At 40.8% G+C, this 13,764-nt stretch overlaps 1 protein-coding gene across 2 annotated transcripts in view; it reads left to right on the top strand.

Annotated features, from left to right (window-relative positions):
- The first annotated feature begins 3,967 nt into the window (after positions 1-3,967).
- Positions 3,968-13,764, top strand: part of LOC118749236 (ras-related protein Rab-43) — a 299,832-nt gene continuing 290,035 nt past the window's right edge. Inside the window, exons 1-2 of one of the 2 annotated variants that reach the window (XM_036484034.1) lie at positions 3,968-4,329; positions 4,380-4,464. In XM_036484034.1, the coding sequence (XP_036339927.1) occupies positions 4,108-4,329; positions 4,380-4,464 (307 nt within the window). In that variant the 5' untranslated portion in view covers positions 3,968-4,107. The remainder of the gene's footprint in view (positions 4,330-4,379; positions 4,465-13,764) is intronic. The other variant, XM_036484033.1, reaches the window with a different exon arrangement.

Raw genomic sequence — 13,764 nt, 5'->3', positions numbered from 1 at the left:
TATTAGTATTAAATACTTTCAATTAAGAAACAATTCTTATTAGAAAATAAATATGAATCGTTTTATTTTAAATATTCCAATGTATATTTTTTGTTAATGCAGATAGTGCGGATTTAACGTATTTTATAACCGTTACATGGGGAAAATAAATTTAAGGCAGATTGTTATTAACAATTTTTACACAATTTACGATTGCAATCAATTTCTTTTAAAACTATAATCTAAATGATTGCAAGTTGTATTTTTTACGATCAAAACAGATTCCAATATTAGGTATATTATGCAAATGCAATCCAATTTGATTTGAGTTATTCAGTTTTAGATACATTTATATTTCTGTGTTCGTATGGAATAGTAGGTTATGTCGGGAAGCTGGCTTTAGTATAATCCGGCATTCCCTTTATTATTTACAACACAAGGAATTTTTTGATGACCCTTAACAAGAATATGGACGTGCTAGTATCGGAACTATTTCTTGCACGTTTATTTGCCAAAATTTCTTCAACGGCTCGGCGCCAGTGAGGGTATGCTGCGAATGCCGCATTATACTAAAACCAGCCTTTTGACATAAGCTACTATTCCATATGAGTGGGGCACGTGCGAAATGCGGATTTTCACAGTTGCAGTAACTCGACACCTTCCTCACCAACCGCTCTGTCCTCTATGAGCTTCTTAATGTAACTGCAAATAAAAGATGGAAATTTAAGAAAAAATACTATCACAGCGTTTCACTCTTGTAGTATATTGGCTATCAAGCACCAGAAAATTTCCATCACGCATTCCATATGCCACCAATTGTCGTGGATCAATTAAAATACTGTCATCACAGCTTTTTGGCACTCCAGCAACTGGTGTGTCTATGGCGGAGTTATGTGGAGCTGTTGCATGACTAAAATCAATTTGGGCTCTTTGAGAACTGGCTTGTTTGTTGCGAGCTATTGGCATCAAATGTATGCAAATTAGATTTCCAAACGAGCAACTGTTGAATACAGGAAAAAATTTATATTATATGGTGCCGCTAAAGTGCACTACTACCGTGTATAAATTGGCCGACCTTCTAATAAATCAAGCAATCTTATTGTATCGTCATCGCCGCCAGTCACCAAGAAATTTCCACTTGGGTGAATGCAACATCATTCTCCGGCGACGAATGCACTGTATTAGCTCGCCTTCAGCTATGTCAAATATCTTAAAGCGGTTACAACTTAATGCTAAAGCAACCAGATTACCGTCTGGATGCCATGCCAGCTGTCGTCCCATACCTCTTCCCTCGGTGAACGTTCGCACACATTCGCCTGAAAATGTATCGCAAATTCTTAACTTGTCATCGCCGCACGATGAAATTAACTTAGGGAAAATTTTACAGCCCTATTCCGCCACACTGACAAAACTCACCGCGATGACAATTGATATAAAAATGACAATTGCAGCTTTTTGGTATTCGCAGCAAAATTCAAAAGCTCGAATCATGCCAATTGTCATTTTTATTGTCATGACCTTTTGGGCAGGTGACAAGGCAAAAACATATGTTTGTGTTGGTTTAAAAAGTGCGACGATTTAATAAATTTGTGAAAAAATATAAAAATCAACTAATTTCAATGGCAGAACAAATTTTAGTTATTTGCGCAGCCGTGCTTGTGGAAGACGAGCAGTTCCGGATGCTCCCTACAAAACTGCACATAAAATTGCAGCTGCTCCTGCGTCGTCCGCTCATATTTTGCACGTCTAAAATGTTTATAAATTTTATAAATATACGAATTTATCTATTTCACACAAATACTCACTTTTCTGGTGTTTCACCGCTCATATTTTTTGCAAATAATAGCGTTGACCAGCTGTTTCTACAACAATGAACTTTTCACCATGCATGGTAAGTTGACAAAAGCTTTTCGCTTGTCATTTTTTATTAGGAATAGCAACGTGCAACGACAATGACAAAATCACGACAATGAAGGATGATCAATTGTCATTCTGTTGCAAAACCGGAATAGGGCTGTAACGGCATCCCCCGCGTACAAAAAAAAGGTGGCTATGGGGGGGTAGGGGGAGTTCTCCTGATTGCAAATATATATACTTTTAGCCGCAGGAGGCTTATAGTTTTTAAGTTATTTGTTGTTAAAGTTTGTAAATTGAACTAACCTCTCGGCGCTATTTCACACAATAAACACTATATTTATGTAGACACTTTGGCAAAATAGTTGCATTAAAACCCCGCACAATGAAATGTAAACATACTTTTTACATTTATGATGTATTTTTAGTAAATTAAGTAAGTTTTAATAATTATCACGCACTTATATATGTATACGCACATTGTGAATACAGAACCGTTGATTCAACCATGGTTTCACACCATGATTCAACAACTACAGGTTGTAGCAATCGTACAAAAACAAAATTTACCGTTGGTATGAACTCCTTGTGTCATCCACATCTTCTTTATCTATCCATATTCGTATGTATATGTATACCCTGCATACCAGGATTTCATAGAATTCTGAATCGTTTAACAATTTTTTTAAGAATTTTCTTTAAGAAATCGTACAGAAATTTCTTTACTAGTTCTTGTCGACCGCTTCATATGTTTTTCTTTATAGATATCTAAAAGAATCGTAACAAATTTCCGACACTCTTAAAGATTTCGGGAGCATTTGTTTGCAGGGTATACATATAAGTATATGTGTATGTATACGCGGATATGTAAATAAAGCAAAACAGACGATAATTTGACACAAGCGTGCTCATAAGAAGAAGCATAGCTTCTATCGCTATCACCTGTAATTGATGCGCCTTGGTTTCACACTGACATTAGAAGAGTGCAGCCACATCTAAGAAAATAACAATAAAAGAGAATAGTTTTTATCGTACCCATTTTCCTGCTCAGCGTTGAATTAGTAGTAAAGGAGGGTATGGGGTTAAATACCCCCAATAAAAAAAAACTGACGAGCGCCGCCGGAGAAAATTTTTAATAAAAAATCGCGCGATTTTTTATTAAAAATTTTCATTACTTATCAAGTATTGATTTTTATGGAAAAAGCGCCGCAGGCGAAAATTTGTAATAAAAAATCGCGCGATTTTTTATTAAAAATTTTCATTATTTATCAAATTAACGATATACGTTTTCTACATTTGTGTAATTTGAACTACAATAACACCAGTAAATATTATTTCCACCCGAAAAAAATAATACCGTTATGATCAGGAGTGAGACCCCTATCGATCCTAATATTATTATTTTTAATAAGAGCAATATATGTACACTTATACTTCCTAATTATACGCACTTATTTGTGTATTTTTTTAACGTATGGTAGCATACATTTTGTGTTACTGTCAGCCATTGTTATTTCTGCTTGTTTGTGAAATGTGCAAACGTTTGTGAAGACATTTATAAACGCGTTTTACTTAATTAATTAATTAAGAATTGTATATTAAAGTGGAAATCTCAGGCCGGGGTTTTAATGCAACTATTTTGCCGAAGTGTGCACATAAATAAAGTGTTTATTGTGTGAAATAGCGCCGAGAGGTTAGTTCAATTTACAAACTTTAACAACAAATAACTTAAAAACTAGAAGCCTGCTGCGGTTAAAAGTATATATATTTGCAATCAGGAGAACTCCCTCTATCGTTCCATAGCTACATTAATGCGGAGCTCCGGGGATGCCAAACTAAATTGCAGCCAAAATGTTTGCAATTTCACTGAAACCTTGCAGAATTTTTTTAATTGTTGTACAAAGTTTGATCCAAAAGCTGAGATCTACCACATTGTTTTGGAAATCTACCATATTTATTTCCAGATTCTACCACACAATTTGTTTTAGACTCCGATCACTGATGCCGATTCTTTTTGGTGTTTCCGATATTTACTCAGTACTTGTCAAAAAGTATCGAGCTCTTGAAACTACTCAGTACGCATAAAAAGTATCGACATTCTGTACTCGGTACCCGTATCGTTCTATCGCAAGTCACTATTTACATTGTTATGAAGTTACACTGACACATCAAAAAAATTGTTTTGTTGGAATGGGTTGCTGTAAATTATTTTAAAGCAACTTTATAGAAGTGTTGACCATTATTAGTTTAGTGGATCAAGTTCTTTGTAAAAGTATGTTCGGTATGGCTTCACGGAACCCACATACCCTTATGGCACTGCCAAATGAAGAAAGCTTTGACTTCCTCTTCAAAGTTGTTTTGATTGGAGATTGTGGAACTGGGAAAACTTGTATAGTGGAACGTTTCAAGACTGGAAATTTCGTCGAACGACATGGAAATACGATTGGTGTAGACTTCTCTATGAAAACTATAAATATAGAAGGAAAAGCAACTAAGGTACGCAGTTTTTGAATAAAGATTCTCAGGGGTATCAAGTATCTTTGCAGCTTCAAATTTGGGATACTGCCGGGCAAGAACGCTTCCGCACAATTACACAAAGCTATTATCGCTCTGCGAATGGGGTTATAATTGGTATGTGATTGAATTTATCTTCTTTGTAAATAAATTTTAGGGGGGGCTTTAGTATTCAGCCGCACCTTTTGTTTTAACAAAACCAGGTGGAATTAACAAACGAAACTTGGTCAGGATGTTAAGGGAGGTATCCTCTAAAACATGTATAATTAAAAAATATAACCAAAATAATTGTTTATAAGTTATTTGTTAAAATTTCTTAAGTCATTCCTCTTGATTTCGTTATCAAAGAGTGCTTTTGTCACATACTTTCTTATATGTATAAATGTACATAACACTCTACCTAATAGTTTACACACTTATTTTATTTTATCTTGTATAGTAGTAGGGGAGCCCACGATGCTAATTTGGGATTTACTCGAGCGTCATTTTGACCTATTGGAATTTGAAAATTATATGAAAAAAAGTCATGAGATGTTTTTCCTTCCATCGGTGGGTGGAAGAGCTACAGGCTTCCAAAACTGGCGAAAAAAAAACAGTTAGATGGATTTACTCGAGCGCGTCAGATATTGATAGTGAATGAATAAAACGTGTTTCTGATGACGGAGATATGCTAATCTGCCGGTTTGCATAGTGGGAGTGGGCGTACGGAAGGGTCAAAAATGGGTGACAAAAAAAGATTTACTCGAGCACGTCAGATATTCACAAGGGATGTTAAATGGGCCAGAATGAACCTCCCATTCAATAATCTGACGATTCAGATGTGACGAAAGCTCGTGGCGTCTTCTTGAAGGTGCAAAAAAAATCGCCGTTTGGATTTACTCGAGCGCGTCAGATTTTCATACAGAAGGTTCATCTCGATACCCTGGTCGTGCTGTTCCATAGCCTGGCGAGGGAGGGGTTTCCTTAATCTGACGTTTTAAAAAAAATTATTTCGTTTCTGAGATACACAGTCAACCAAACATATATAATTGTAAACACTTAATTTTTTATCCGTGCAACTATCATCATACAGCAAGTCCGCTTCGACTTGGTCGTCAATTTTTTCTTAATTGTTTCCATCTGTAACAAGAAGTAATTGACAATATTTTTATGTACATACTAGCTAATGCCCGCTTGCGTCGTGGCGCCTTATAAGATCTTTTGCGTTGGCCAACACAAAAATAGCGTTTAAAAGAAAAAGCGGTCTGTAAAGTAAACATTTTTAGTTCAAATTGAAACGACTAAAGATCAGAATCCTTCTCATACATAGGCCAAAAATAGTAGCGCTGTATTACCATATGGAATCGAGTCTCTTTCAATGGCATGAGTTTTATTGGTCTTATTTCCACCTGTGAGATCTCTGCCAAGCGTGCGTGATATTCTTCTATGGTCTTGCAACTTCAGCATTGGTCCAATGTACCACGTGAGCCAATAAAAGTCCTTATCAGAATCCTCGCTGTCCCACAGGATGAAAAGTTTTCCCGTACATTGGCTAAATAAGGGTAATCTGAATTTTGACCCCAGTGCGCCACGCCTTAACCGACTCCAATCGGGCCAAAATTTATATGGGATATATTCTAATATAGTAGTACCGATTTTGGGTATTAGATGAAAAAATAGTAATTAATTTTTTGAGTCTACATAGAGGAATCTGAATTTTATCCCCTGTGTGACACGCCTTAACCGTCTCCAATCGGGATCAAAATTTATATGTGATATCTTCGACTGTAGCAACATTGACGTGGGGGTTGAGGCTTAAGAAATCTGATGCAACAATTTGCTTCCTACATTTAAGGACCACCCTAAAGTACATACAGTGACGAGCAAAACTGTAACATGGTGTGACACTTTTTAATTCAGCTATCGCTATATTTCCAAGTTCTAAAGACTTTCATCCTTTTGTTGTATATTCTTGATGGTACATCCCTGCTCCTTCTCTCATAACGATTTGAAGTCAATACAACAACAATAAAAAAACCAGCAGACAAAAATGTAAATTGAGGCAGATTTTTGCACTCACTCTCAGTTTTGCATTTGACAGTTATCTCTTACTTAGTTGGAAGTCAGATGACTTTTTTCTGTATTGTAATTTATTGAAGAAGTGATCACCAGTAAATAATATAGTTAATCAGGAACCATAAATGTAACTAATAGATTTACTGCGGAAAGGCGGGACCGCACGAAAAGTGGCAAAAAATTTTGGAATTTGCTACTTGAAAATGTTAAGACTGAGAAAAAATATAGCCTAAAGTGCTCCCATGGACAAAGGAAGTCTGTCAAAAAATATTACGGTACGATATCTTGTGAACTTAGCAGCAAGTAGCGATGCAGCCACTCTTACAGAAGCGCTTAAGGTATTAAACTTTAACGCAAATCAATGGACAGCGAGGCGAAGAATTCCCAAATTGAGCGCAAAGGCATCATAAGGAAGAAAAAAGCAAATTTGTTAAAAATACATGTGTGAGTGCGGCAGCATTTTGCTGTATCGCACGAAACCCGAACCGTTGCCTATTGGGATATGTTAGACCGTTCAGAATGCAATAAAAAACATATTTTTAAGTTTCAATTGAAGGTTATTTGGTCCGAAAAGACTAAATTAATCGCTTTCAATCAGATGGCCGGGCATGGTATTGGGTAAAAACCCAAATTAAGCCCATGCGCAGCATGTAAGGCAAACTGTGAATAACAATGGTCGGTCAATAACAGTTTGGCGTTGTAATTCAAAAATTTTCATGGTCTGTTAGTACACATTATTCGTGAGGAACAGTATCTGTTCATATTTCAACAAAATTTGCAAGATGTAGTCGAAAAAATGAGAATTTCTGCTGAAAAATCACCCAAAACACACTGCACATATTCGCAAAGACTGGATACAAAAGGAAAAATTTGCTAATTTCAAATGACCTCCACAATCCGCGAACATGAATCCCACTGAGAATTTGCGAAAACAACTAAAAGCACAGCTTACTAAGTATCCAAGTCCGTAAAATCGAGTACATGAGCTGTGAAAGCAAACTAAGGATATACCTCCAGAATTTTTACAGAGATACAAATAAGGTATGCCAAATCGTTTCCAGGAACTGAAACAAGCAAAAGAGTACTGAACATTGTGTTAGTAGTTCTTTTTTTTCGTGAAAATTGTTAAAAAGTTCTAAAAAATTTATGAGTCCAAAACTGTAACATCTGCCTTAATTTACATTTTTGTCAGCTGGTTTTTTTTTTGTTGTTGTATTGACTTCAAATCGTTATGAGAGAGGGAGTAGGGATGTACCAACAAGAATATACAACAAAAGTATAAAAGTCTTTAGAACTTGGAAAGATAGCGATGCCTGAAGTACAAAGTGTTACACCATGTTACAGTTTTGCCCGTCACTGTATATATATGTACAAGGAAAGCTTAACGTCGAAAAGCTGCAATCACAACAGAAAGCCACCGCTTTCGCTACTCGACTCGACTCTCACACCTGCTCTCAGAGAGCACCCTTCAACAAACCGACATATGCGAGCAGTGGAACCACATTTCCCGCTCATTAAGTACCGCCGCCGAAGAAGTAGTCGGATCTCAGCGAGCCCGAAAGAACAACTGGTACGATGAGGAGTGTCAGGAAGCTGCAGAGAAAAAAGATGCCGCCTACAGGGCCACGCTGCGATCGGGCGCAATGAGCGCTATATGGGACCGCTATAGGGATCTGAAGAGGGAACCGAGACGTATTTGCCGCAACAAGAAGAGAGAGGCAGAAATACGTGAGTGCGAAGAGCTTGAAATGCTGGCCGACAGGAGGAATGCCCGAAAATTTTACCAGAGAGTTAGGCGACTTACGGAAGGTTTAAAGACCGGGGCGCACTCCTGTAAGAACAATAATGGCGACCTAGTAACTGGTGTCCAGAGCGTACTTAAATTATGGAGCGAACACTTTTCCGCCCTACTAAATGGTAGCAGCACGGAAAGTTGTGGAGAAGAAGAACCCGAGCCCGCCTTGGCACCCACGTCACTGTTGACAGTTACAATTTCGAGAAAGTAGAGAATTTCGTTTACTTGGGAACCAGCATTAACACCGATAATAATGTCATAATTAAAATCCAACGTAGAATCACTCTTGCTAACAAGTGCTACTTTGGACTGAGTAGGCAATTCAGGAGCAAAGTTTTCTCGACGTACGAAAACCGCGCTCTATAAGTCACTCATCATGCCCGTGCTGGTATATGGCGCAGAAGCATGGACAATGACAACATCCGCTGAGGCGGCTGTTGGAGTGTTTGAGAGAAAGATTTTTTTGCGGAAGATTTACGGGCCTTTACGCGTTGGCGACGGCGAGTACCGCAGACGATGGAACGATGAGCTGTATGAGCTTTACAACGATATGGACAGTGCAGCGAATTAAAATACAGCGGCTCCGCTGGCTTGGTCATGTCGGTCGAATGGACACCGACGCTCCAGCTCTGAAAGTATTCAACTCGGAACCCGCTGGTGGTAGGAGAGGAAGAGGGAGGCCCCCACTGCGATGGAAAGATCAGGTGGAGAAGGACTTGGCTTCACTTGGCGTTTCCAATTGGCGTCAGATGGCACAGAGGAGAAACGACTGGCGTGCTTTGCTGAACTCGGTCAAAATCGCTTAGGCGGTTACAGCGTCAAAAAACAAAAATAAACATTTTGAATTTGCATTAACCAAATCGGTTCATAAATACTGCTTTTATAAATAACTCGACTCCAACGCCACCGAGCGAGTTTTCTAGGAGCCTATAATAGGATAATGTATGCAAGGCATAATCTCTGAAAATTTGACTGAAATCCATTTTAGCGTGCACGTTTGTCGTTAACATCATAACTGGCTCAATTGACTGCCCTTCTCTTCTAGAAAAGATAGCATTTAATATTCCCTCTAGAATCCTCCGCCATTGGGATTTCTTTAAAATAGGTTTCTCTAGAAGCAGTTATGGTGCCAACGCTCCGATCTCTAGAACGTGTGCTGAACTTAACCTAGTCTTCAATGCTTTGGACATTGATTTCTCACAATCAGGCCCTGCCTTGGTTACTCATCTGCGAACATTTTTCTCTGCGCTACACCACTAGCGATGTATTTAATCTTAGCTCTTGTGAACTTAATGTATTTAAAATTTATCTTAATTTTTAAGTTTTATTAGCACTTAATTTGTGTTAGCTGAGTAGTCTGTAAGAATATTCTGTATTCCAAGACTGAAATAAATAAATAAATAAATATATCTCGTTATTTTTGAGTTCAAGTCCAAACAACCAAAACGGCTATTATTTGATATATCTTTGGTCATAAGCAATAACCGCCTAAGTCGACTTAAGAAAGAATGGAGTTATATATGCTATCGTTGTTGTTGTAGCGGCTACAACAACCCCGCCCACATCGGTTGATATCTCAGTCGTTGTCGTCGAGTTCCATAAACGGCGTGCTACCTCTACGGGGTCGGTCCAGAGGGACGATGCCGTTAGGGGTGTGGGGTTTTCCGGGCATGCGAAGAGATGTTTCGAGTCGTGACGGTGTTTGTGTGCCTAGAACGGCATTCACAGGTCTAGAGTCTACATAACTCGAGACTGCGTCCCTGTCAATGCCGTTCAGGGCCTGTCTGTAAGCTGACGGGTCCAGATGCTGCTTAATGAACCTCTGGGCTTCGTCCATCAGTTCATATAGATGCCTCCTGACGTGCCTTGGCGAGGCAAGCAGCTGTGTATTTGGGTGGCCATATCTGTGGCTCCCAACCAGAAACTGCTTGCAGAGCATCGTGTTGTGCTCCCTGATTGAGCGCATTTTCGCCTCATCGTGGAGGTGGTGTTCTGGTGACATCAGGAGGCATCCGGTCGCTGTCCTAAGTGCTGTGTTTTGTACTGTCTGTAGCTTCATCCACTGCGTCCTACTAGCCCCAGCCCACCACACTGGTGCTGCGTAGTTTAAAACCGGCCGGCCTATTGCCTTGTATGTTGCCAGCAACGTTTCTTTGTCTTTGCCCCAAGTACTGCCGGCCAGCGACTTGAGGGCCTTGTTGCGGCTCTGTCCTTCATTGACAATAGCGGTTGCGTGCGCAGAGAAGGAGAGCAGGCTGTCGAATGTTACTCCGAGTATTTTAGGGTTATTCCCCGTCGGAATTGGTGGATCATCGACGTGAACGTGAGCGGTAGCCTGACCTCCTACGTCCAGGTGGTGAACAAGGTCGCAGAGGATTTCGTAGGGGAGGGCTAGACACTTTGCAGTGAAGAAGCGTGAAAGTTCAGAAAGATATCCGTTTACTTTCGAACACAGGTCATCAATTCCCTTTTCAGTCGCCATGATCGAGCAATCGTCGGCGTAAGAGACAATCGAGACTCCCTCTGGTGGTTGAGGGAGCTTTGAAATGTAAAAGTTAAACAGTAGTGGGGAAGGGACACCACCCTGTGGAACCCCCTGTTTTATTTTTCTAAGTTTTCTCGATTGGTCTCTAAACATTACCGACGAGTGTCGACCACTTAGATAATTTTCCGACCACCGTTTGAGCCTCTGTGGGAGAAAGGAAGCCTCTATATCTTTTAGTTGCGAGGAATGGCTGACAGTGTCAAAAGCCTTTGACAGGTCCAACGCTACTAGAATCGTTCTCTCACAGGGACGTTTATGGTTAAGGCCACGAGTTATCTGAGTGTTTATGGCGTTAAGTACTGTTGTTGTACTGTGCACGTTATGGAAGCCATGCTGATGCTTCGCTGGGGTCAAGTGGTTTGTGAAATACGGGAGCAGCACGGCCTCGAGTGTCTTTGCTACCGGGGAAAGGAGTGTTATCGGTAACTCCTATATTGGCAGATTTCCCCGGTTTGAGAAGTGGGACCACTCGCCCCACCTTCAAGATGTCTGGGATGATGAGAGTGGCCATGGACAAATTGAGGACCTCCGTTAAGTAAGCTACCCGCGCAGCACCCTAATTTTTCAGCATCAGCATGCATATTCCGTCGGGACCCATGGTTTGGGAGGCTTTCGCCTTCCCAATGGCCACCTGAACTTCACCGCAAGTGAAAGCAAGGGGGGCACAGGTTGTTGGCAGTTTGTGCAGCCTTCTGGTCACTCGGCGCTTGGCTTTGTCGACCGGAGGATGCAGTATGAACTGCCGGCTAAAATAGCTCGCGCATCGCTCCGGGTCCGACGAAGCATGGTCGCCGAAAGAAATTTCGACTCTGTCGTCGTGCTTCGTCGGATTGGACAGTGACCTCACGGTTGACCAAAGCTTACTCACACCAGAGGTGAAGTTACAGGTCTTCAGTAGCTCTTCCCAATTCTTCCGCTTATGCACGTTTACTAGTTGCCGAATCTCCGCGTTGAGATCCCTGATACGGGGATCTCCGGGATCGGCCTGACGAATGCTATCACGCTCATAGGCTAGAACAGCCGCTTCAACAGGGAAATTTGGACGTGGGTCCGTGATACATCCTGCCGGTACGAAGCGAGCTGCAGCAGCGGTGACAGCCCTGCGGAACATACGTTCACCAAGGTGGACGTCGGTTGGTGTGGGGAGAGCAGCGAAGGTGTTTTCAGTAAATTACGCGAAGCCTTTCCAATCAGCTTTAGAAAAGTTGATATATGTTCGGTGCTCCGCGGAAGCAAAGTCGGTTGGTTTATCGATCGAGATGACTAAGGGCAGATGGTCTGATGCCAAAGTCAGCATAGGTCGCCATGATATGCTGTTTATCCGACCAGCGCTGACTATTGTTATGTCTGGCGAGCTGCAGCAGCTGCACATAATCCTGGTGGGTGCGTCGTCGTTCATTGTGCAGAATGTCGAATCGTCTATCTGCTCAGCCAAGTCAGTTCCCCTACAATCGTTTGACAGGCTTGAGCGCCAAAGATCGTGGTGCGCATTAAAGTCGCCTACTACCTTACGGTTTTCACCTCTGAGGAGCGCACCTATGTCAGGGTGATATCCTGCCGGGCAGCAGGTGACAGGGGGTATATAAACGTTAAATATTTCAAACTCAACATCGCCTGACCGGATAGCAATGCCCTGACATTCAAGGGTGGTACCCTGCGGTCGATGTCTGCTTCGATAGGACGATACTGCACGATGTGGTGCGTGATGAACGCTAAGCCACCACCATTATCCCGCTCGCGATCTCGACGGTGCACGTTGTACCCGGCACAGTTCAACAGTGTTGAATTGCTGTGCAACTTCGTCGCTTGGACCGCAGCTATCAATATGCCATGCATTCCCATGAAGACCGTGGAGGGGTCCACAAAAGACGTGGTCCACTGGCGATGTGTCCGTAGTCCTGAGCAGACTCTGGGGTGACTCCACCCCTCGCAAGCATTACACTTGACTGAGGTGGAGTTGTGGTGTAGTCGTATTTAATGGCATACACAGCAGGTGTAGGTTTCTGGCCCTGGGTTTGACTCGATGCCAGCCCTGAGTAGAAGAAAACGTAGTGAATGTAGCCCTATGGACGAACAACTTCTGAGATACTTCGCGGACCTAAACGGGGTTAGATCGCCGAAACAACAGCCCTTGGTCGGGTAAAACCCGATTCATTCCGGTACGTAGAACCGGCTGTCGTGGGAATGCTATGCTATCGTATTCTTCAACCCCTGTTCCATGCGTACGTGAAATCCCCATCTCGCCAGCTGGCTATTTAAAAAGTTATAGGCGAAAATATTTTGATTTCCTCATAAGGTTAACATTACAATCCAAATCTTTAAAGCGTTTTTTCTCGAATTCAGGTTTTTCGACTTAGGCGATTATTGCTTATGACCACAGATGTATAGATTAAATAAATGACAAGGGTGTCATCATAGAATTTACAAGGTATACCTGAATCGCCTTGAATAGTCCAACAAGTTTCTTGACAAGAATTTGATCCACAAAACACACAAAAACCGTTTCCACTCATCATGATTCACAAAATTTAGTTAGTAAAAGGTGCAATCCCGTATTCCTCGGACTCAGACTAGTAAAACTGTCAAAAAATAAAAATTCGCTCAGAGCGAGAGAGTAACATTGAAAAGTACGGGATCGCTTTCTAGTAAAAAATGGTAACTTCTGTCAACTTCAATATAACCTCAAAATTTTGGTTGTAAATTTTTGCTTATTTTGTATGTAAACACACTCAGTTCACACATATAAATAACCAAAAATACTTTCAAATTCATTAGAATCCAATTAAACAAGTAATTAAATACTTTTCAACATGAATTAGCAGAGTCCACTTTTCTTTTGTTTTTCAATTTGGTTGCCAAACACACTACAGCTGATCGTTTGACACATTTAACAGAATTTACCAGCAAACAATTCTCGGACTAAAACTGGTAACTTCTGACAGAGAGAGAACCGTATTTACTCTCCTTTTTGCCCTCTCAATAATCAGAGAACCGAGTACGGGATCGATTTCCAGTAAAATCT

The sequence above is a fragment of the Rhagoletis pomonella genome, unplaced genomic scaffold (genome assembly GCF_013731165.1).
Source record: "Rhagoletis pomonella isolate Grant_MI unplaced genomic scaffold, Rhpom_1.0 Rhpom_scaffold_00014, whole genome shotgun sequence".
Classification (NCBI taxonomy): domain Eukaryota; kingdom Metazoa; phylum Arthropoda; class Insecta; order Diptera; family Tephritidae; genus Rhagoletis; species Rhagoletis pomonella.
This window is presented reverse-complemented; position numbering and strand designations above follow the sequence as displayed.